Genomic DNA, 26872 nt, shown 5'->3' on the forward strand with positions numbered 1-26872 from the left:
TGTTGTTTCAATTTTTCCATCATCTGCATATCATTAACATATCCATCTATACTGTAACTGTGATTTCCATAGTTCTACAACATTTCCTTCTTGATGTTGCAATCTCAATATTGAGTGCATGTTATGCTTGTCTCCTGTAGTAGAAAACTTGCCGATAGGTTTCTTTACAAATTATAGCTGAATACTAGGGGCCTTAACAACAGGTCATTTAGTGATGAGCTTATTCTTAATGGACCCTTCTAACACAAAAGAAATATTAAAAATGGACACCCCAAAATTAGCATTTAGTAAAGATCACAATGGTAAAATTTGTTAGTTTAGACCTTCACTTTTCCCCCAAATTATACATTAGCAAAATTCAGTCATTATCACTTTGCGATTGCCAACACATAAAATCTCTCATACATTCTAAGAAAATAGCCACTCAAAACACCAGAGCTTTGCTTAGTATGTTCTTCCTGAGATTTACAGAAAATTTAGGGTTTGGTCATGAGAGCTTCGTGTCCTTAAAATTAAACTTGTCTGGGTGTAGTACTGAGTAGTGTAGCTGTGAATCCAGCCATGAGATGAGATAAAACACTAAAAACTGTAGCTCTGTTTTTCTGCCCCTTTCTTCCTACAACAGCTCCCTCACCTTTCCAAAGCTTTCTATGATCAGTATGTGACGTGATCCCTAATCGAGATCATAATATTGTTTCTCAAGATGGATTTTACTAGTAGATTGAGAGTGAATGATTAGTTGATGTGCAGAAAGTAGGAGAAGAAGTGGCTTATTGGTGGAGAAAGAAGTGTATTTCTTTGACAAGATACAAACGTTTTATATTCACATGCACCATTGAGTGATTATTTAATGGTGTTGTCCTTTACATCATACTACCATATTGTTGACCTACCAATGGGTCAATAATAACATTAGTGTGTGTCCGACACCCTGAAACCACCATCAATCAGCTATTATTTGCTCCAGAGGTCTCAGGATGTAAACATTTTGAAAACAGCCGCAAAGTGCAGTTCTATTCAATATGTGGTGGCCACTGCCGGGTCCTGCAGAACAGCTCCTATTCATTTGATGGTACTCGTTCCCTCTGCAGCTTATTCGGTAATAGCTTGCCGAATAAGGGCTGACCCGATCAAATTCGCTCATCTCTAGATGGGAGCTGTTCCTCAGGACCCTGCAGCTACACATTGAAAAGAGCTATGCTTTGCAGCTCTGTTCTTAGTGTTTACATCTGGTCGCCGCCAGATCAAATAACAGCTGATTGGTGGAGGTGCCGGGTATCTCTATGTAGATATTTTTCAGCACTGGGAAGTTTTTTCTATCAGAAATATACACATTGCTGTGAAATTAAACCCTTATAAGTAGGGTTGAGCGAAACGGATCGGTCATTTTCATAAATCGTTGACTTTTGGTAAAGTCGGGTTTCGTGAAACCTGACCCGATCCCAGTGTGGGATCGGCCATGCGGTCGGCGATCTTCGCGCCAAAGTCGCGTTTCGTATGACGCTGTTACCGCCATTTTTTCAGCCCATGAAGGAGTGTGGGCAGTGTGATGATATAGGTCTTGTCTTGCTTTCTGCGGCGTCACAGGGGGTGGGGGCATAAACGCCACCTAACCGGTTTGGATGTAGCGATTTACACAATCCGAGGAATGGAGAGAGAGAGAGAGGATTTACACAGTCCGAGGAATGGAGAGAGAGAGAGAGGATTTACACAGTCCGAGGAATGGAGAGAGAGAGAGAGAGAGAGAGAAAGAGAGAGAGAGAGAGAGAGAGAGAGAGAGATTTAAAAGAAAAAAAAAAACCATTGACCTGCATTGTGCTTCGTGTTGGAAAAAAAATCCCCATTGACCTGCATTGTGCTTCGTGTTGGGTTTCGTCTTTCGGTCGGCCCCCCGACTTTTAACAATAATCGGCCGATTTCACACGATCCGACTTTCGAGACAGTCGGGTTTCACGAAACCCTAAAAAAGCAAAAGTCGCTCAACCCTACTTATAAGTTCTATTATGGGCACTTGTCCTTACTGTATTTAGTGGGGTATCAGATCACTATGATATCACTGTGGTACTGTGGTGAGAATGCATTTTTATGGATTGCTGATTGTTCTACATGATTAGCTGTGTCACTTTGGAGCAGAGGTGTGTGCACTTTAGTATGACCCTCTGGCTTTTTGGTGACTTTTTCATTGTGTTGTTTTGGTTACAGAATGGTGTCTAAAGAACAGATAGTGGAGACCTTCAAAGAGCTCATCCAGCAGCTTGCAGAAGACAAGGATGAGAGCGACATGACCAAGCTCCAGGAGCAGATCTCAGCAGCAAGACCCGTGGAGCACATGTTATATGACAACCTGGATCCTCAGAAAGAGGAAAGGAGTGAGAACAAACAGGTACAGAAATCACAAGTCTAGTTAAAGCTCCATACTACTACCGTATCACAGTACTCTACTTCATAATACGGTGCCCAAGCCTACTCATGGCCATAATGTCCCTATGCCCCCAATTTATTACAGAGGTACACAAGGTTTTTCACAGATTCATTTAGAAGTCATGAGTACAAAAGAGGGCAGTTCCATTAGTACGGGTATTCATGGCAATACTTCTGGGGAAGTGTAAAGTGCCGTATGTGGGGACACCCAGAACCTAACATAGGCCACTCTCCTCCATACAGGATCATTGTACGCGGCTTAGCTGTGATCATGCGGTTTTAGGGTATATGCATGTGATAAATGTGATGCAGAAATTTTTGCAGGTCCAATACATATAATGTGGACCTGTAGAAATCCATGCACATGCCTAAGCTATAACACCATTCACATGTATGGGTGTCACAAACGGACGCGGCTTAGCTTACAGTCCCACATCGCCAGGCCACAACGACGTGGAGCGTGCGTCCCAGGTGGTAATAGAATGTGGACCCACTGGACCACAGAGGGGGACCCTGGCCTACGCGGACTAGGGAAGGGCAGTGACCGAGGTCTGTAGCAGCTCAGCATGTGGGCAAGGTGGTGACACGCAGGACTAGATGACTCCGCACAACGTCAGGTAAGAAGAAACAAAGTTTACTACATAAAGTCATCATACAGAACACAAGACATAACAATGGTAGGCTCCCGATTCCGCACATCAAGCCAGGGTAAACATCACAGGACAGCAGACATCAGACGATGGCAAGAGGTCGGGTTGATGCAGTCCAGGGTCATCTGGCACGGGCATATCAGTAGAACCTCTCTAAGGCTAAGTTCACATTAGCGTATCTGTGCACCGCGTATCATCTGCATGTACAAATGCATGCCAAAACGCATTCAGACGCATGCTTACGCTGTGTTTTTACTCCATATCATCTTACGCATGACGCCAAAAAAAAGCTGCGTGTGCTTGTGTTTAAATGCATTTTGGCATGCGTGTGCATTGTTTATGCGCAAGGTGGAGGTGGTGAAATCATTTCCTGGACATGCGCAGTCTGAAGTACGCATGCTTTTCGAACGCATGAGTACGCATGTCCTAGCGTTCCAATGCGTTCCCATAGACAGTAATGCGTTGTTTTGACGCACTCATTTGCATGCGCAAGCCTGCGCATATTTGTCTATCAAAAAACTAAACATGTTGTGTTTGCTGCACACCACAAAACAACGCATGCGTACGCAAACGCATGCGAACTGATGCAAACGCATGTGCCTGAGTACACAATGTTAAATATTTGTACGCAAGACGCATGCGGATTGGTACGCAGGTATACGCTGCGCACACATACGCTAATGTGAACCCGGCCTTAGGCCTCAGGTGTAGCACAGGCACAGCAGGACATCTGACACCACCCTCAAACAGAAGTCATTATGGGATGGATCACAAGGAACAGGACGGACATCAGGACACAAGCATTTATATTACCCCTGTACTGTGACATCACTGTGTATACAATCCCTGTAAAATGACATCACTATGTATACTACCCCTGTACTGTGACATCACTATGTATACTACCCCTGTACTGTGACATCACTATGTATACTACCCCTGTACTGTGACATCACGATGTATACTACCCCTGTACTGTGACATCACTATGTATACTACCCCTGTACTGTGACATCACGATGTATACTACCCCTGTACTGTGACATCACTATGTATACTACCCCTGTACTGTGACATCACTATGTATACTACCCCTGTACTGTGACATCACGATGTATACTACCCCTGTACTGTGACATCACTATGTATACTACCCCTGTACTGTGACATCTCTATGTATACTACCCCTGCACTGTGACATCACTATGTATACTACCCCTGCACTGTGACATCTCTATGTATACTACCCCTGTACTGTGACATCTCTATGTATACTACCCCTGCACTGTGACATCACTATGTATACTACCCCTGTACTGTGACATCACTATGTATACTACCCCTGTACTGTGACATCACTATGTATACTACTCCTGTACTGTGACATCTCTATGTATACTACCCCTGTACTGTGACATCTCTATGTATACTACCCCTGTACTGTGACATCACGATGTATACTACCCCTGTACTGTGACATCACTATGTATACTACCCCTGTACTGTGACATCACTATGTATACTACTCCTGTACTGTGACATCACTATGTATACTACTCCTGTACTGTGACATCACTATGTATACTACCCTTGCACTGTGACATCTCTATGTATACTATCCCTGTACTGTGACATCTCTATGTATACTACCCTTGCACTGTGACATCTCTATGTATACTACCCCTGTACTGTGACAACACTATGTAAATTACCCCTGTACTGTGACATCACTATGTATACTACCCCTGTACTCTGACATCTCTATGTATACTACCCCTGTACTGTGACATCTCTATGTATACTACCCCTGTACTGTGACATCTCTATGTATACTACCCCTGTACTGGGACATCACTATGTATGCTACCCCTGTACTGTGACATCACTATGTATACTACCCCTGTACTGTGACATCACTATGTGTACTACCCCTGTACTGTGACATCACTATGTATACTACCCCTGTACTGTGACATCACTATGTACACTACCCCTGTACTGTGACATCACTATGTGTACTACCCCTGTACTGTGACATCACTATGTATACTACCCCTGTACTGTGACATCACGATGTATACTACCCCTGTACTGTGACATCACTATGTAAATTACCCCTGTATACTACCCCTGTACTGTGACATCACTATGTATACTACCCCTGTACTGTGACATCACGATGTATATTACCCCTGTACTGTGACATCTCTACGTATACTACCCCTGTACTGTGACATCACTATGTATACTACCCCTGTACTGTGACATCACGATGTATACTACCCCTGTACAGTGACATCACTATGTATACTACCCCTGTACTGTGACATCACTATGTATACTACCCCTGTACTGTGACATCACGATGTATACTACCCCTGTACTGTGACATCACTATGTATACTACCCCTGTACTGTGACATCACTATGTATACTACCCCTGTACTGTGACATCACGATGTATACTACCCCTGTACTGTGACATCACTATGTATACTACCCCTGTACTGTGACATCACTATGTATACTACCCCTGTACTGTGACATCACTATGTATACTACCCCTGTACTGTGACATCACGATGTATACTACCCCTGTACTGTGACATCACTATGTATACTACCCCTGTACTGTGACATCACTATGTATACTACTCCTGTACTGTGACATCTCTATGTATACTACCCCTGCACTGTGACATCTCTATGTAAACTACCCCTGTACTGTGACATCTCTATGTATACTACCCCTGCACTGTGACATCACTATGTATACTACCCCTGTACTGTGACATCACTATGTATACTACCCCTGTACTGTGACATCACTATGTATACTACCCCTGTACTGTGACATCACTATGTATACTACCCCTGAACTGTGACATCACTATGTATACTACCCCTGTACTGTGACATCACTATGTATACTACTCCTGTACTGTGACATCTCTATGTATACTTCCCCTGTACTGTGACATCTCTATGTATACTACCCCTGTACTGTGACATCTCTATGTATACTACCCCTGTACTGTGACATCACTATGTATACTACCCCTGTACTGTGACATCACGATGTATACTACCCCTGTACAGTGACATCACTATGTATACTACCCCTGTACTGTGACATCACTATGTATACTACCCCTGTACTGTGACATCACGATGTATACTACCCCTGTACTGTGACATCACTATGTATACTACCCCTGTACTGTGACATCACTATGTATACTACCCCTGTACTGTGACATCACGATGTATACTACCCCTGTACTGTGACATCACTATGTATACTACCCCTGTACTGTGACATCACTATGTATACTACCCCTGTACTGTGACATCACTATGTATACTACCCCTGTACTGTGACATCACTATGTATACTACCCCTGTACTGTGACATCACGATGTATACTACCCCTGTACTGTGACATCACTATGTATACTACCCCTGTACTGTGACATCACTATGTATACTACTCCTGTACTGTGACATCACTATGTATACTACTCCTGTACTGTGACATCTCTATGTATACTACCCCTGTACTGTGACATCTCTATGTATACTACCCCTGTACTGTGACATCTCTATGTATACTACCCCTGTACTGTGACATCACGATGTATACTACCCCTGTACTGTGACATCACTATGTATACTACCCCTGTACTGTGACATCACTATGTATACTACCCCTGTACTGTGACATCACTATGTATACTACTCCTGTACTGTGACATCTCTATGTATACTACCCCTGTACTGTGACATCTCTATGTATACTACCCCTGTACTGTGACATCACGATGTATACTACCCCTGTACTGTGACATCACTATGTATACTACCCCTGTACTGTGACATCACTATGTATACTACCCCTGTACTGTGACATCACTATGTATACTACCCCTGTACTGTGACATCACTATGTAAATTACCCCTGTACTGTGACATCACGATGTATACTACCCCTGTACTGTGACATCACTATGTAAATTACCCCTGTATACTACCCCTGTACTGTGACATCACTATGTATACTACCCCTGTACTGTGACATCACGATGTATATTACCCCTGTACTGTGACATCTCTACGTATACTACCCCTGTACTGTGACATCACTACGTATACTACCCCTGTACTGTGACATCACTATGTATACTACCCCTGTACTGTGACATCCCTATGTATACTACCCCTGTACTGTGACATCACTATGTATACTACCCCTGTACTGTGACATCACTATGTATACTACCCCTGTACTGTGACATCACTATGTATACTACCCCTGTACTGTGACATCACTATGTATACTACCCCTGTACTGTGACATCACTATGTATATTACCCCTGTACTGTGACATCACTATGTGTACTACCCCTGTACTGTGACATCACTATGTATACTACCCCTGTACTGTGACATCACTATGTATACTACCCCTGTACTGTGACATCACTATGTATACTACCCCTGTACTGTGACATCACTATGTATACTACCCCTGTACTGTGACATCACTATGTATACTACCCCTGTACTGTGACATCACTATGTATACTACCCCTGTACTGTGACATCACTATGTATACTACCCCTGTACTGTGACATCACTATGTATATTACCCCTGTACTGTGACATCACTATGTATACTACCCCTGTACTGTGACATCACTATGTATATTACCCCTGTACTGTGACATCACTATGTATACTACCCCTGTACTGTGACATCAATATGTATACTACCCCTGTACTGTGACATCACTATGTATACTACCCCTGTACTGTGACATCACTGTGTATATTATCCCTGTACTGTGACATCACTATGTATACTACCCCTGTACTGTGACATCACTGTGTATTTTATCCCTGTACTGTGACATCACTATGTATACTACCCCTGTACTGTGACATCACTATGTATACTACCCCTGTACTGTGACATCACTATGTATACTACCCCTGTACTGTGACATCACTATGTATACTACCCCTGTACTGTGACATCACTATGTATACTACCCCTGTACTGTGGCATCACTATGTATACTACCCCTGTACTGTGACATCACTATGTATATTACCCCTGTACTGTGACATCACTATGTATACTTGGTGCAGTGGGTTTTGCTCAGTAACAAGATGACGGTTATACACTATTCAGGCTTGATATAGTGATAATATATGGTCATGGCGTGGCGGCATTATTTTGCAATGTATAGTAGGTGAGTGTTGTGAAGTATCACTGTCTTATGCGTTATTTGGTAATTGTGTGACTATTTTATAGAATTACCATTCTCAGTAAATATAGACATGTTTATATTTTTGTATTTAATCACTTTTGTGGAGGTATTACTGTATCACTAATTACTAGGAGTTACTGTTAGGAATATTTTTTCGTACTATTTATTATGATGTCTTTTGGGGGTAGTATCGGTCTCTGTCTTTTTATTGTTGAGAGCATTGTGTACATGACAGAACTACAGGGAACTTTCTGTATGGCAGTGTGTACTGAGATTACTACGAGGCGTTTTGTATCTTGAAGCCTTCAGAATCTGATGGCCAGTCCTTAGTTGTCAAGCATTGGTACTGATGGCCAGTCCATAGGCGTCAGGCATTGTTGCTGATGGCTAGTCCTTAGACGTCAGGCATTGTTACTCATGGCCAGTCCATAGGCGTCAAGCATTGTTACTCAAGGCCAGTCCATTTATCGCCTACCCACAGGTCCAGCTGCTGAGACCCATGATAAATATACCACCACTGGTCCCAAGAATGCGGGGCCTAAAGATCCCTTGAGCATGTGGAGAAATGCATTCACCACTCCTATAGATAATGTATAGCAGTGGTTGTCCATGCTCACTACTGTTACAGTCATACAGGGGACATTGGGACCCCATTTTTGTGATCAGTGGGGGAGTCTTCATGTTCAGATGTTCAGACTCCCAATGTTCTTATATTTGTCACTTAATCTTGTGGATAGATAGATCCTGTGGGTGTGATAACATGACTTTCAACTGCCGGCGTTATCACCAGCGCTATACAAACCTCGCACATGCGCATGGCTTCTTTCCCTCACATCATTGAGCCTCTGAAGCCGGGTGCATGTGTTCCAGCATCAGAGAGGCGCACTGCACATGATTGGAAGTCTTCTAAGTGGACCGACTAGTCGGGACACCCCCTCGACTATTCAAAGACTTCATTTATCTATCATAAACAAATTAGAAATACTTTTTATTAAGATCTGTTTATGTGTGTAATGTACTGTAATACAGGGACTGTTAGGCAGGGAATTTATATATGCAGAAAACTGCTGGTGGTTCTGGGGGAACAGGGACCTGACAGGTTCCCTTTAAATAGGAGCTGTCGCCTCTCCTGACATTAAACAATAAACAAAAAAGTTGCACTCTGTAGTGCTAAAGCATGTCAATATGAGATATATGAAATTTGAATAGCAATACTGCTTCTGGAGACTTGGAAAAAATGAGATGCTTAGCCCATACTCTGGCCAATTCATGCATGCCCAGAAACCAACGACAAGGTGGTCTCAAAACTGTTGGGTCCTAATGTGTCTAGTGTGAATACCTCTCTAAGACTGAAGTCTGAATTTCTGGGTAGATGTGAATATCTCTCTTCCAAGTCTGATTTTATGGGTAAGTAGGACCCTGTTGCAATTAAAATCCACCACATACTGGAGGGCGGAGTGCTCGGTCAGAGAGCTAATGTACAATCATAAAAAGACTGACTGGCACTTCCAAGCTAATGTGAACAGGTGCATACTAAGAGCAGCTACCTCCATATACAATAAACAAAAAAAAGTTGCACTCTGTAGTGCTAAAGAATATCAATATGAAATATAAGAACATAATTTGGCCAATTCATGCATGCCCAGCAACCAACGACATGTCTATTTTAGTGAAAACTTGTATTTCACATTAACAATCCTGGGGAATCTTTTCGTAGAACTGTGTTGTGTGGTTCCTCCATTATTCCTCCAGGAAATGTATAAGTAAATGGACATTGGTGTGTCTTTATACAATGGGGCCCTGTTGGCCCTGATTGGACAGTGTCAGTCAATGTAGCCCCCAACCAGTAACACCCGGCTGTCAGTATATTTATACATTTCTAGAGGGAATCCCAAAACGGCACACAGAGCGCTCTAAGAACAGATGGATTTACTAAAATAAACTTATTAGGTGAGCTAACAAGTCCTTATTAACTAATTAAGGGCAAAATCAATGATCGGGCTTATTCAGACATGCAATGTTTTCGTGTGAGTACTATTCATGGTTTTTACGGATAGCACACGTACCTGTGATAGTCTATCGGGCCATTCACATGTCCCTGACTTCTTGTGGACTGAGTGTCCATTTTTTATTAAAACACAGGTGCAAAGGCAGTGATGAATCGGGACCTCACTGTAAAGTACATTGAAGTAGCTGTCCAGTCACAATATATTGAAGACCTATCAACACGGATAAGTCATGAATATCAGATCAATGAGTGTCTGACAATTTGAGCGCCCACTGATCAACTGTTATTTGCTCCGATGGCGGCCAGATGTAAACACTGGATCTGCAATGGGCAGCACCTTTCATAGAGTAGCAATTGCTGCCAGGTACTGCAGAACAGCTCCTGTTCTTTTGAATAAAAGCTGATTTACAGGACACGGCAGCGGCTGCTAAACATTGAATGACAATGTGCTTTGCTGCTCCATTCAAAATGTTTACATCCCTTTTAATGAGTGGCCCATGGTCTAAAAGTAAAAAAATAATTATAAACTTACCTACTGGACTCCTGCTGTTCGCTGGGACTGTACCTCTTTTCCCTCCACTGGTCTCCTTATTTTCTCTTCTCCATTGCATTTCATATAACTAGGGTTCTAAAGAGCCTCGTCTGAGTAGAGAGGAGGTTGGGCATGTGCATCTCACGGGATCACACCTCCAAGGATTGGGGAGTTATCGCCGAACTCTCAGATAAGGGATAACTTCTAAACTTACCCCTTTAAAGGAAAGTGCACTTTGATGTAGTGCAGCCGATAGCACTGTTCTGTTTTGCACACTCTATTATCTTATAAAATTCTCAGGTACACAGGGCCTAAACATGAACAAGTACAGTAAAACTAGTGCGGGCCCCTGGACTAAATGCCACCTGTGGGCGTCACTCCAGCCTGACCCTGGACACGACCCATGCCCTATATGCCTACTATTCCTTACAAGCTTTGCAGTTCCAAACCCCGTTCTACAGATTTGTTTTTTTTTTTCACATTTGTGACATGCTGTAATTCTTTCTGGGAAGCTGGTACAGGTCCTTCTCAAAAAATTAGCATATAGTGTTAAATTTCATTATTTACCATAATGTAATGATTACAATTAAACTTTCATATATTATAGATTCATTATCCACCAACTGAAATTTGTCAGGTCTTTTATTGTTTTAATACTGATGATTTTGGCATACAACTCCTGATAACCCAAAAAACCTGTCTCAAAAAATTAGCATATTTCACCCGTCCAATCAAATAAAAGTGTTTTTTAATAACAAACAAAAAAACCATCAAATAATAATGTTCAGTTATGCACTCAATACTTGGTCGGGAATCCTTTGGCAGAAATGACTGCTTCAATGCGGCGTGGCATGGAGGCAATCAGCCTGTGACACTGCTGAGATGTTATGGAGGCCCAGGATGCTTCAATAGCGGCCTTAAGCTCATCCAGAGTGTTGGGTCTTGCGTCTCTCAACTTTCTCTTCACAATATCCCACAGATTCTCTATGGGGTTCAGGTCAGGAGAGTTGGCAGGCCAATTGAGCACAGTAATACCATGGTCAGTAAACCATTTACCAGTGGTTTTGGCACTGTGAGCAGGTGCCAGGTCGTGCTGAAAAATGAAATCTTCATCTCCATAAAGCATTTCAGCCGATGGAAGCATGAAGTGCTCCAAAATCTCCTGATACCTAGCTGCATTGACCCTGCCCTTGATGAAACACAGTGGACCAACACCAGCAGCTGACATGGCACCCCACACCATCACTGACTGTGGGTACTTGACACTGGACTTCAGGCATTTTGGCATTTCCTTCTCCCCAGTCTTCCTCCAGACTCTGGCACCTTGATTTCCGAATGACATGCAAAATTTGCTTTCATCAGAAAAAAGTACTTGGGACCACTTAGCAACAGTCCAGTGCTGCTTCTCTGTAGCCCAGGTCAGGCGCTTCTGCCGCTGTTTATGGTTCAAAAGTGGCTTTACCTGGGGAATGCGGCACCTGTAGCCCATTTCCTGCACACGCCTGTGCACGGTGGCTCTGGATGTTTCCACAACAGACTCAGTCCACTGCTTCCTCAGGTTCCGGTCACCTCTTCTCGTTGTACAGCGTTTTCTGCCACATTGTTTCCTTCCAACAGACTTACCATTGAGGTGCCTTGATACAGCACTCTGGGAACAGCCTATTTGTTGAGAAATTTCTTTCTGGGTCTTACCCTCTTGCTTGAGGGTGTCAATGATGGCCTTCTTGACATCTGTCAGGTCGCTAGTCTTACCCATGATGGGGGTTTTGAGTAATGAACCAGGCAGGGAGTTTTTAAAAGCCTCAGGTATCTTTTGCATGTGTTTAGAGTTAATTAGTTGATTCAGAAGATTAGGGTAATAGGTCGTTTAGAGAACCTTTTCTTGATATGCTAATTTTTTGAGACAGGTTTTTTGGGTTATTAGGAGTTGTATGCCAAAATCATCAGTATTAAAACAATAAAAGACCTGACAAATTTCAGTTGGTGGATAATGAATCTATAATATATGAAAGTTTAATTGTAATCATTACATTATGGTAAATAATGAAATTTAACACTATATGCTAATTTTTTGAGAAGGACCTGTATATTGAAGTCACATAAAGCCACATCCATCTGTAATGCAGTATTCTTCTGTGCCGCAGCCTAGACTTATTGGAATCTAGCTGTAATAAATTATTTTGGAGTTCTCTGCATAGTGCTGATATATCTACTCTATGGCTGTAAGAGCCTGTGGTATCGTCTAGTGTGTGTACGGGTAGAGGATGCAATTAGGATGAATAGAAGGAATGTACTTTCTTGTGTCATGTGACGCAACTCCGCTGCCTCCAATCGTCAGTACAATTACGCAATTGATGGACGAGGCCACGACAGTTTCTACTACTAGGCCAGTTATTGGGGAACTCACAATGAGCATCTATATATATGAGGCATCGTGATTACTCGCTAATCCCGCCCCCTGCACAGTAGCTTCACCCCCCACCACACACAATCCCGCCCCCCACCCCATTACCACACACAATTCCGCCCCCCACCCCATTACCACACACAATCCCGCCCCCACCACATTACCACACACAATCTCGCCCCCCCAACACCATAACCGCACACAATCCCGCCCCCCACCACATTACCACACACAATACTGCCCGCACCACATTACCACGCACAATCCTGCCCCCCCACATTACCACACACAATCCCGCCCCCCCACCACATTACCATACACAATCCTGCCCCCCCATCACATTACCACACACAATCCCACCCCTCACTACATTACCACACATAATCCCGCCCCCCCACCACAGTACCACACATAATCCCGCCCCCCACCACATTACCACACATGATCCCGCCCCCACCACATTATCACACATAATCCCGCCCCCCCACATTACCACATAATTCCGCCCCCACCACATTACCACACATAATCCCGCCCCCCCACCACATTACCACACATAATCCCGCCCCCCACCACATTACCACACATAATCCCGCCCCCCCACCACATTGCCACACATAATCCAGCCCCCCGCCATATTACCACACATAATCCCGCCCCCCACCACATTACCACACATAATCCCGCCCCCCCACCACATTGCCACACATAATCCTGCCCCCCGCCATATTACCACACATAATCCCGCCCCCCACCACATTACCACACATAATCCCGCCCCCCCACATTACCACACGAGGCTCCATCCCCACACATTACCACACGAGGCTCCGTCCCCACATATTACCACACGAGGCTCTGTCCCCACACATTACCACATAAGGCTCCATCCTCAAACATTACCACATGAGGCTGCGTCCCCACACATTACCACATGAGGCTCTGTCCCCCCACATTACCACATGAGGCTCCGTCCCCACATATTACCACACGAGGCTCTGTCCCCACACATTACCACACGAGGCTCCGTCCCCACACATTACCACACGAGGCTCCGTCCCCACACATTACCACACGAGGCTCCGTCCCCACATATTACCCCACGAGGCTCCGTCCTCACACATTACCACATGAGGCTGCGTCCCCACACATTACCACACGAGGCTCTGTCCCCACACATTACCACACGAGGCTCTGTCCCCACACATTACCACACGAGGCTTCGTCCTCACAGATTACCACATGAGGCTGCGTCCCCACACATTACCACATAAGGCTCCGTCCCCCCACATTACCACATGAGGCTCTGTCCCCACACATTACCACACGAATCCAGTTTGCTTTTGATCTTACACTGTGAATAAAATGTATTAGTATTATTCTGATTTTTAATTATTATTATTGATATTAACTTCATTTTAAGTTAATTTACCACCTGCGCTAGTGCTATTGAATGTCGTAATTATTTACTTTAGTTTAATCACTAGCAGCGTTAAATAGATAGCAATGAGCATGCCGAGCGTTAGCTGGCTGGAAACAGCTAGTATGGTATATACACCTCCAGTTCCAAAGCATGTAATATACAGTGGTGTGAAAAAGTGTTTGCCCCCTTCTTGATTTACTATTCTTTTGCACGTTTGTCACACTTAAGTGTTTCAGATCACCAAACAAATTTAGATATCAGAGGTAATAAATTTGTGCAAAGGATTACCTTTAGGGAAAGAAATAAAATGCGTTTACTGAAAATGATACGCTGGTATGCAAACAAGTTGATTGCACTTTGCCCCTTTGGTGATTGCACTTAACCCCGCTTGGTTAGTGTGCTTGGTAAAAAGATATATGCAGTAGGTTAGCGTTATGTGCAGGAGATTATGGTTATAGATTAGTTAGGATGGAGGAAAAACATTGCACTTAACCCGTATAGTGATTGCACTTTTCCCAACTTAGTAGATACACTTCCCCCCACTGTATAGGAAAAAAGGTTTCTACAACAGACAGAAAAGGAACCTTATTGTCATTATAGTACCTGGAACAAAGGCGTTATAAATGCAACAGAAATATATTATTAACAAAACACAAAATGTGATGACTGAACAATTTTCTGGAAGTGCTGAACTAGTCCAAAATACTCATATATAGTCTAATCCAAATTTCCGCAAGCCTTTATATTGCGGGCCCCTTGGGGTTAGTATTGATAACGCTGGTAGAGACAGTTACAAAGCATGCATTAGTTTCTTGCAATTTATGTAACAATAAGCTGCCCCGGCTGGTGGCAAAGCTTCTGTGCAGATACTGGTGCGGCACACATAAGTCAGATTAACCAGGTCGGAAATCTGCTAGCAGCATGCCGGTTTACCTTCCGTAGAGCTGTGTGGAGATAAGAGCCGCTGGTTGTCCTCAGCGATGCAGGCGGAAGATGTGTCAGGCGGAAGATGTGTCAGGCGGTGTACGTGATTCCTTGTTGCCAACAGCGGTCGCTGCCTCCTGGTGAGTGGTCAGTCAAGTAGGACCTGGCGTGACGTAGAGGCTCTCATGGGACCGGAAGGTCTAAGCTGATTGTCGGCAAGTACGAATGGCAAGAAGGACCAAGGTTATCCAACGCGTTTCGGAAAGAGCGCTTTCCTTCATCAGAGATGGTGCTTGATGCATTTAGGGTCCTTTTATAGGTACCTTCCGGTCCCACATGAGCCTCCACACAGATCTACGGAAGGTAAACCGGCAGATTTCCGACCCGTTTAATCTGACTTATGTGTGCTGCACCAGTATCTGCACAGAAGCTTTGCCACCAGCCGGGGCAGCTTCTTGTTACATAAATTGCAAGAAACTAATGCATGCTTTGTAACTGTCTCTACCAGCCTTATCAATACTAACCCCAAGGGGCCCGCAATATAAAGGCTTGCGGAAATTTGGATTAGACTATATATGAGAACTATTGACTAGTTCAACACTTCCAGAAAATTGTTCAGTCATCACATTTTTTTTTTTAATAATATATTGCTGTTGCATTTATAACCCCTTTGTTCCAGGTACTATAACGACAATAAGGTTCCTTTTTCTGTCTGTTGTACAAACCTTTTTTCCTATACAGTGGGGGGAAAGTGTATCTACTATGTTGGGAAAAGTGCAATCACTATATGGGTTAAGTGCAATGTTTTTCCTCCATCCTAACTAATCTATAACCATAATGTACTGCACATAACCCTAACCTACTACATATATATTTTTACCAAGCACACTAACCAAGCGGGGTTAAGTGCAATCACCAAAGGGGCAAAGAGCAATCAACTTGTTTGTATACCAGCGTATCATTTTCAGTAAACACATTTTATTTCTTTCCCTAAAGGTCTTCCTTTGAGCAAATTTATTACCACTACAACATTTATTTACTGACAACTTTGTGGTTGTTGTCTTTATTTGCAGCACTAAGAGACCTTCTATACTAGCGCCACTGTATTATATATTATAAATGTAAATATTAGACAGAGATAAAGCAAATAAACACAAAATGCAGTCTATAAGTGAAGGTCTTTATTAAGGGAAAAAGAAATCCAAACCTACAGGGCCCTGTGTGAAAGTGATTGCCCCTCCCCTTAAAACATAAATTAACTCTGGTTTATCACATCTTTGGGAAGCTCAATTTCCTTTCCACACCCAGGCCTGATTACTGCCACACCTGTTCTCAATCAAGATATGACTTAAATAGGACCTGTCTGATGTACGTTTTTACATGGCGTATATTCGCCTCCAGAGATTCCCGCAAGCTCACAGGATACTTAGCACCCATTTCCAGGAGTTCACTTTTGTTTTCCAAGGCTTTATTGTTTTTTAACAAGTATGAGGAACAGGGGAGGAAAAAGAGGGGAGGGGGGGGAGGGGGTAAGGGTGGACAGGAAAAATAAGTGGAGTAAAACAAACAAATCACACAATAAAGTGCGGAGAGGCAACAATAAGCCTTAATGAAGCAAGGGACGCAGCCCTTGGAACAAACTGTCTAATAACTGTTTGTTATATAAAATATAATGTATAACGTAAACAGGAACAGGAAAAAATGGATTAGGTACATTTTAACTTTTATAGTGCAAGGGTTAAGCCCTTGAGCTAGGCATACTTTGGCTCATGAAAAGCAAGGGTTATGTCCCTTGGACGGACTGTTAATTCTAACGGCAAGATTAGTGCAGAGGCTATATAAGTAGAGAGCTCCCAGGTGAGGCAGAAATGCTATCAGAAAGGAATTAGGTCTGAGGCAGGCGCCATCTTGTGTTACCTTATGGTAGTGAAAGTGAGTTGAGGTAGCAGCAGATATTCAATGAGGAAAAAACTGGTCCCACTTATACCATTTCTGGTAGAACTTGCTAAACTCGTTATTGGATAAAGCGAATTTGAGTTCGAGGTCCCTATGTTGCGACATTAATTTAATTATAATGGTTTCGTTGGGGAGGGTCGTGTTTTTCCAGTGGTATGCTATGGAGTTTTTGGCGACCATGCATAGGTGTAAGATTATTTTTACCAGAGAACTGTCTAGGAGGTGGGTGTCCAATGAGAGGAGAGCTAGTTGGGGAGAAAGGGTGACTGAAGGGCCTGGAAGTTTGGCGATTATCGAGGAGATGTTTGACCAGAAGGTAGTAGCAATGGGGCAGTTCCAGAAAATGTGTAGCAACTCACCCCTGTGTCCGCAATTTCTCCAGCAGAGAGGGGAGATGGACAGGTTTATGTGTGAGAGTCTAGTTGGGGTGTAGTACCATCTGGAACAAATTTTGAAATGGGATTCTAAAAGGGACATCGAGATTGTGGAGGAGTATGTGGTTGAAAAAGCCTCTTCCCAGTCGTCTGTGGAGGCGGATAAGTTTAGGGACTTCTCCCAGGTTAGGATATAAGCATTTTTTACAAAAGAAGTGTCTTTATTGAAGCAGTCGTAAATAAACTTATGGCCCCAGAATATTCGGTGGTTTCGGTTGGTTAAGATTTTTAAAGATGGCTCCGAAAATCTAAGTTTGAGGCCTAGAAAAAGTTTAACGTTTTCCCTCAATACAATGTATTCAAGGAAGGAGGACGAGGGTGCGTTGAATTTGGACTTTAGGGAGCTAAAATTCAAAAGATTAGGACCATCCGAAATGTCCCCCAGGGTTAGAATTTTTCGGTCGGCCCAGAAGGGGGGCAGAGGTAGGTTAAAATATGAGTAGATAAATGCGAGAGGTAGCTTATGGAGAGTGGATCTGTTTTGACTGCGGCCCTCTAATCTGGATACTCTGGACCAGGCAAGGGAAATTGCTTGGAATATCGGATGTTTACAGGTGTTTAGGTGGGAGCTAGCTATGGCTTTAAAGATCAAAGATTTGAGTGGCTTGCCCTCGTTTATTTCCAACTCCAAGTCGTACCAAGCCGGGGTTTTTTGGTCTGAAAACCAGTGGGCACTCTGTTTAAGAAGAAGTGAGTGGTAGTGAGCATGAATGTTAGGAAGGCTCATTCCACCATGGTTTTTCTTTTTATATAGAGATCTAGTATCTGTTTTAGATTTTTTATTGTTAAAAACAGAGTTATTCAGATGAGCTTGGATCACCGTCAGGTAGGACGTGGAGATGGGGAGTGGGATGCATCTAAAGATGTATAGGATTTTGGGGAGCGTAAATAGTTTGATTGCCAAATTTCTCCCCCACCAGGACAGGTCCCTGTCTTTGAAGGAAATGCAGTCCTTTAAAATTGAGTCAGTTAATTTTTTAATATTTGATGTGACTGTTTTTTCTAGGTTTTTGTTGATGATGACACCTAAGTAAGGGATTTCTTCTCTGCACCAATTAAATGATACAGAGGTGTTTAAACGTTGAATTTCTTTTTGGCTAACGTGTATGGGTAGGATGTTGGACTTTGAGTTGTTGATCTTGAATCTAGAAAAGGCCGAGAAAGTCTCTAATTCATTGAGAGTTTCTAGTGTGGAGGATACCGGGTTTGTGAGAGTCAGGATAATATCGTCCGCAAACAAGCTGATCTTGTGCTGGCGCTTGTTTGCGGGTATTCCAGTTATATAAGGGTTTTGTCTGATATGCTCCACCAGGGGTTCTAGTGCCAGATTGAAGAGTAGGGGGGAGAGGGGACAGCCCTGTCTCGTGCCGTTGCCGATGGGGAAAGCGTCCGAGATATGGTTGTTGCTGATAACTCTTGCCGTGGGACACTTGTAGAGTGTCATGAATGTGGAGACAAGGTTATTGTTGAAGCCAAATTTAATTAGGGTCTGTTTGAGGAATAGCCAGTCGATGCGGTCGAAGGCTTTCTCGGCGTCTAGGGATATAAGTACTGTTGGTGATCTAGTAAGGTTTGTAAGTTTGATGGAATTCAGAATTCTTCTCGTGGCGTCAGCGGGTTGTCTATTTTTGACAAACCCCATTTGATCGTTCGCTACAAGGTTAGGTAGGATATCACTGAGCCTGTTGGCAAGAATTTTTGAAAAGATCTTAATGTCTGTGTTCAACAGGGAGATCGGTCTGTAATTATTGGGGGATGTGGGGTCACCTGTTTGTTTGGGGATTAGAATGATAGATGCCTCCAGCATTTCTTTTGGGAAGGATCCTATTTTGGCGGCGTGGTTAAACAGCTCTGTTAGATGGGGGGCAAGGATTTTGCTGAAGGCTTTGTAGTAAGCATTATTGAAGCCATCTGGCCCAGGAGATTTGTGGGGTTTAAGGTGGTTTATGGTATCCTCTACCTCTGGGATGGAGAAGGGAGCGGAAAGTGATTCAGTTTCTTCTTTCGTTAAGGATGGCAGATTAATGTTGGCGAGGTATGTTCTGATGTCTAGTTCTTTTGGGGGAGAGGAGGTAGGATCTGAATTTAAGTTATAGAGTTTGGAATAGTATTTGGAAAACTCATTTGCTATGTCTTGGGGGTGAGTTAGTGGAGTGCCATCTGTTAGGGAGGAGATTCTGTTTATTTTGTTTTGGGTCCTTAGTTTTTTAATTCTGTTGGCCATGTATCTGGTGGGTTTGTTCAGGGACGAATAGACCTTGAATTTAGAGGAGTTGAGGGCGGCTTCATAGGGAGAAAATATTAAGGACCTAAGTTCCTGTCTTAGGGAAAGAAGGTCGGATTGCATCTTAGGTGAGGGGGAGGGGAGGCCTATTAAGGTATTTTCGAGTGTGCGAATAGATTTTTGTAAATTCAAAGTTTTTTCCCTTTTTTTTTTGGCGGAAATGTTCATTATAGTGCCTCTGATAACGGCTTTATGGGCGCACCAGTTATTAGGAGGGTTGGTTGCTTCTGCGGAATTTTCCTTGAAATAGTTGGTTAAAGTATTCTGGATTGTGGCAATATGGATGGAATCATGGAGGATATGAGAGTTGCATTTCCATAATTTAACATTTTTTAAGGAAGGGCCAATCAGTATTTCACCACTAACGGGGGAGTGGTCCGATAGCGTTCTGTCGCCTATGGATACTTTTTTAAATTTGTCCAGGGAAAAAATGTCAGATAGGATCAAGTCGATCCTGGATGCCGAATGGTGGGCTGAGGAGAAGTGAGAGAACTCCTTGTAGGAGGAGTTCAGGCATCTGAAGATATCATAAAGTTCATTTCTGCCCAGCCACCAATTTAAGTTGTCTGAATTAGGTCTAGAGTTTGATGAGGAATCTAGGATTCTGTCTGGGGTGATATTGAAGTCTCCCAGGAGAATCAAGGTGCCTCTCTTGACTTCATTTATCTTTTTCAGCGTTTTAGAAAGGAATCTAATCTGATTTTTGTTTGGAGCATACAAATTCGCTAGAGTGCATGTCTGACCATTAATGGTACAAATTAAGATGTGATACCTGCCTCCAGTATCAGCATGTTCCTCAAGAGCCTCGAAGGGGACAGAGTTCCTGATCAGAGTGATCACCCCAGCTTTTTTACTTGAGTTGCAGGCCTCAAAGATATGAGGGAAACTGCGGTGACTAAAGTAGGGGTGATTCCCTGCCAAGAACTTCGTCTCTTGGATGCAGGCAATGTCTGCCTGGGATTTAAGTAGTTCTCTCCACAGAGTGTGCCTCTTTTGGGGGCTATTTAGCCCTCTAATGTTATATGTTAGGATTTTGAATGACATTGTATTATACCCCAGAAGATGAAGACGAAGAAGGTATCACTAGAATCTGGGGGGTAATGGTAACCTGAAAAGGAAAGATTAGTGTTGAAACAAGTAAGGTTATAACCTATAGACTACAGAGATCTTTCTTCTTGAGAGGTTCTTGAGCCAACGGTTCTTGGGTGAAACCTTAAAGATAAAATAACACAGTAGAATAAAACAGTAACTGCACAAGTAGGTCAACAGAACTACCTGGAAATAGAAAAGAGGGGGTTACTGAAAGTGAACGGGAATAGGGGAGATGTCCCATCTAGAATTAAGAGGGAGACCCCACAATTGGATAACAGAAAAAAGTAGGCCAGCTGAGTGATAGGATGGAAGTAGTTCAACGGTTAAGTGACTTGACGAAGTTTAGGCCATCCTCGACAGAGTGGATCGGAATGATTCTTCCCCGATGTGGAATTAATAATTTTAACGGGAAGCCCCATTTATAGATTATTCCTTTTTCCCTGAGGATTGAAGTCACAGGTCTAAATTCTCTGCGGCCTTCTAGGGTTTCCTTTGAGAAATCTGGGAAGATTTTTAAATCTCCATAGGGCTCTGGAAATGTTCTTTTTTCCTTAAGATAGTTGAGAATGGACTCTTTGGTTTTAAAGAAGTGGAGTTTTAGAATGGTGTCTCTAGGTAGATCCGCAGACACTTTGGGGGGTTTGGGCAGCCGGTGGGCCCTGTCAATCGTGAGGTCAAGGTCTGAGAGGTCTGGCAGAGCTGCTTTGAAGATATTTTTGAGGTGAGAAGACAGCTGGTCTTGGGGTATGTCCTCTGATATGCCTCTAATTTTTAGGTTATTTCGCCTGCCTCTATCTTCGAGGTCTGCCAATTTAGATCGCAGGTGTTTCATTTCAAAGTTGATCCTATCCAGCTCGTCAAAAGAGATAGACGACCTATGTTCCAGTTTATTCAGCCTCTCCTCATGTCTGGACAGTTGTTTGTCTATCTTGTCGATTTTGTCACAATATTTTTGGAAATTTAAGTCCATTTCATTTTTCATTGTATTTACCAGGGAGTTTATTTTATCGTCCATTATGTTTTTTATTTTATTTATTAGATCCTCTTGGTCTGGTTGGCTTTGGCCTGTAACGTGTGTGTGTGAGTATGAGCCTGCCGAATTGGCGCCCCTGTTGGGTTCTGGATCGTCATATTTTGTTTTACTTTTTTGTGGGGATTGATTGGGGGATGTGTCACTAGAAACAACATCCTCCTCCGCTTCTGCATATTTCTCATTCGTGGCTCCTGGGTTAGATCTCTTTAAGCTGGCAGAGGAGTCCATTTTTGTAGGAGAGAATTTATCAAAGGATTTGTTGTTGGACCTATAGTCCATTGAATGAGGCGTGTCTCTCCTGGGGGATCTAGATCTGCGCCTGGGTGAGGAGAAGGAGCTAGGTCTGGATTTCTCTAGGTCCCTGCGACTCAGAGATTTGTCCTGTTTTTGGCTGTAGAGTGGTTTTTTTGGAGTGGGAGGGTTAATTCTCCCTTTAGATTTTGTGTTATTCATGGTAGCGGTTAATGGATGCTGACAGAGCAGATTTTAATGGGTGTTGATCAATTAGTGCTATGCCTCACAGTTAAGTCTTATGTGGCTAAGGTTAAGAGAGTGTTTTACTCTTGTCCAAAAGTAGATATTCTGTGAGGGCTGTGAGAGGGGGGCGTTTCTGGTTTTGTTAACCTTTCAGAAGAGGGAGGTTTAATTACAGTGTGCCTTTTACAGTGAGAGTAAGAGCGTTGTTTTACAGACTCTGCTCTCTGTTGTCAGTTTTGTAGGGCGCTTGGGATGGAGCCGGCGTAGTGGTTCCTACAGGGAGCGGCCGGAACTACTTCCCATAGGCTTTTATTGAGGAAGCCTGGAGATTTAATAAAAGATGTTTCAATTCCTTTTCCTCAGGTGGATGAATTAGGGGGGCGATATAGGAAGAGCGTTAAAGAGTTAATTCCCCCTTTTTTTTTTTCCTTTTTCTTTCACCGCGATTTCACGGTAATGTGAGTGGTTGTTAGGGGACTACTTTTTTAGGGTAGGCCTCCGAGAATCGCTGCTTTGGAGCCGGGGGCTCGATTTTTCCAGACCACTGACCTTGCGGTTGGTTGGAGTGGGAAGCTTGTTGCGCTTAGTCTCCTGAAGTGAAGATCTGGCAGGGGAGGAGTCTGCCTCTTCACTGCCGTGCAGGGCCTTCCTGTTTACTAGGCCTGATGGACTCCAGAGTCCTACTCCGGCTGGAGCTGTTCTGGGGTACAGAGATGAGGAGAAAGTTGGTTGGAGGGGTTCCTCATGGTATCAGGGGATGATGAAGGGGGATTATGTGACAAGGGGCCTCCAAAATATGCTGTAGAAGTCGCGTATAGGGATTTTTCCCCTGGAGCTCCCTCTTCACACGTCTGCCTCCATAGACGTCCGAAGCCACGCCCCCAGGAGTTCACTTTTGAATATAATAACTAGGTCTCCTGAAAACTATCCAAACTGAAAGATGTGAACTGAAAGATCAGTTTAATCTGCGCCATAGGACAAGACATGAATAAAGTATCTCCAAATAAGACTATTTTCATTAGCTCATCTGTTATGACCCCAATGGCGAGGGTCTCAGAGGAACGTGGAAGTCTGCAGAGTACAAAAATCCAGCTCATAGGGCAGTGGTAACTGGGTTGACCATATATCTACTCCTAACGCCAACACTAGAAGTAGCCGGGGATCATTCCTACGTTGATTCTAGATGACACGCGCCAGCCGGAGAATCTAGCTACCCCTAGCAGAGGAAAACAAAGACCTTTCTTGCCTCCAGAGAAGGGGACCCCAAAGCTGGATAGAAGCCCCCCACAAATAATGACGGTGAGGTAAGAGGAAATGACAAACACAGAAATGAACCAGGTTTAGCACAGAGAGGCCCGCTTACTGATAGCAGAATAAAGAAAGGTAACTTATATGGTCAACAAAAACCCTATCAAAATCCACACTGGAAATTCAAGAACCCCCGAACCGTCTAACGGTCCGGGGGGAGAACACCAGCCCCCTAGAGCTTCCAGCAAAGGTCAGGATATAGATTTGGAACAAGCTGGACAAAAATACAAAACCAAAACAAATAGCAAAAAGCAAAAGGCAGACTTAGCTGAAATAACTGGAACCAGGAACAGTAGACAAGAGCACAGCAGACTAGCTCTGATAACTACGTTGCCAGGCATTGAACTGAAGGTCCAGGGAGCTTATATAGCAACACCCCTAACTAACGACCCAGGTGCGGATAAAAGGAAGCACAGAAAAACCAGAGTCAAAAAACTAGTAACCACTAGAGGGAGCAAAAAGCAAATTCACAACAGTACCCCCCCCTTAGTGAGGGGTCACCGAACCCTCACCACGACCACCAGGGCGATCAGGATGAGCGGCATGAAAGGCACGAACTAAATCGGCCGCATGAACATCAGAGGCGACCACCCAGGAATTATCCTCCTGACCATAGCCCTTCCACTTGACCAGGTACTGAAGCCTCCGCCTGGAGAGGCGAGAATCCAAGATCTTCTCCACCACGTACTCCAACTCGCCCTCAACCAACACCGGAGCAGGAGGCTCAGCAGAAGGAACTACAGGCACAATGTACCGCCGCAACAAGGACCTATGAAATACATTGTGAATAGCAAACGACACAGGAAGATCCAGACGAAAAGATACAGGATTAAGGATTTCCAATATCTTGTAAGGCCCAATAAAACGAGGTTTAAATTTGGGAGAGGAGACCTTCATAGGAACAAAGCGGGAAGAAAGCCATACCAAATCCCCAACGCGTAGTCGGGGACCCACACCGCGGCGGCGGTTGGCAAAGCGCTGAGCCTTCTCCTGTGACAACTTCAAGTTGTCCACCACATGATTCCAGATCTGCTGCAACCTATCCACCACAGAATCCACCCCAGGACAGTCAGAAGGCTCCACATGACCCGAAGAAAAGCGAGGATGGAAACCAGAGTTGCAGAAAAAAGGCGAAACCAAGGTGGCGGAACTAGCCCGATTATTAAGGGCCAACTCAGCCAACGGCAAGAATGTCACCCAATCGTCCTGATCAGCAGAGACAAAACACCTCAAATAAGCCTCCAAAGTCTGATTAGTTCGCTCCGTCTGTCCATTAGTCTGAGGATGGAAAGCAGACGAAAACGACAAATCAATGCCCATCCTACTACAAAAGGATCGCCAGAACCTGGAAACGAACTGGGATCCTCTGTCTGACACAATATTCTCAGGGATGCCGTGCAAACGAACCACGTTCTGGAAAAACACAGGAACCAGATCGGAAGAGGAAGGCAGCTTAGGCAAAGGAACCAAATGGACCATCTTGGAAAAGCGATCACATATCACCCAGATAACGGACATGCCCTGAGATAGCGGAAGATCAGAAATGAAATCCATGGAGATATGTGTCCAAGGTCTCTTCGGGACAGGCAAGGGCAAGAGCAAACCGCTGGCACGAGAACAGCAAGGCTTAGCTCGAGCACAAGTCCCACAGGACTGCACAAATGACCGCACATCCCTTGACAAGGAAGGCCACCAAAAGGACCTGGCCACCAGATCTCTGGTGCCAAAAATTCCCGGGTGACCTGCCAACACCGAGGAATGAACCTCGGAAATGACTCTGCTGGTCCACTTATCCGGGACAAACAGTCTGTCAGGTGGACAAGACTCAGGCCTATCAGCCTGAAATCTCTGCAACACACGTCGCAGATCCGGAGAAATAGCTGACAAGATAACTCCATCTTTAAGAATACCAACAGGATCAGCGACTCCAGGAGCATCAGGCACAAAGCTCCTAGAAAGAGCATCGGCCTTCACATTCTTAATGGCTTCAGAAAGGCCATTTCTAAAATTAGCGGCCAGTGCACACTCGTTCCAATGTGTCAGCACGGACCATTTCCGAAATTTTTGGCAATACACTTCAGCCTCGTCCTGCCCCTGAGACATAGCCAGCAAGGCCTTTTCTGCCTGAATCTCAAGATTGGGTTCCTCATAAAGTAAACCGAGCGCCAGAAAAAACGCATCAAGATCAGCCAATGCCGGATCTCCTGGCGCCAGCGAAAAAGCCCAATCCTGAGGGTCGCCCCGTAAGAACGAAATCACAATTTTTACTTGCTGAGCAGAATCTCCAGATGAACAGGGTCTCAGGGACAAAAACAATTTACAATTATTCACGAAATTCCTAAACTTAAACCTGTCTCCGGAAAACAGTTCAGGAATCGGTATTTTAGGTTCTGACCTAGGATTTCTGATAACATAGTCTTGTATGCCCTGCACACGAGTAGCCAGCTGGTCCACACTTGTAATCAAGGTCTGGACATTCATGTCTGCAGCAAGCATAGCCACTCTGAGGTAAAGGGGAAGAAGAAAAAAAAAAAAAAAAAAAACTCAGAATCTTCTTTCTTATAATCCCTCTTCTGCAATGCATTAAACATTTAATACTGGCCTGGCAAACTGTTATGACCCCAATGGCGAGGGTCTCAGAGGAACG

General features: G+C 43.9%; 1 protein-coding gene across 8 annotated transcripts in view; it reads left to right on the top strand.

Moving 5' to 3' along the window:
• The window catches only part of FAM169A (family with sequence similarity 169 member A), a 168054-nt gene that overhangs the window by 112768 nt on the left and 28414 nt on the right, over positions 1–26872 (top strand). For all 8 annotated transcript variants that reach the window (XM_077287471.1, XM_077287476.1, XM_077287500.1 and 5 more), the window contains exon 11: positions 2203–2383. In XM_077287471.1, coding sequence (XP_077143586.1) covers positions 2203–2383 — 181 coding nt within the window. The remainder of the gene's footprint in view (positions 1–2202; positions 2384–26872) is intronic.

The sequence above is a fragment of the Ranitomeya variabilis genome, chromosome 1 (genome assembly GCF_051348905.1).
Source record: "Ranitomeya variabilis isolate aRanVar5 chromosome 1, aRanVar5.hap1, whole genome shotgun sequence".
Lineage (NCBI taxonomy): Eukaryota > Metazoa > Chordata > Amphibia > Anura > Dendrobatidae > Ranitomeya > Ranitomeya variabilis.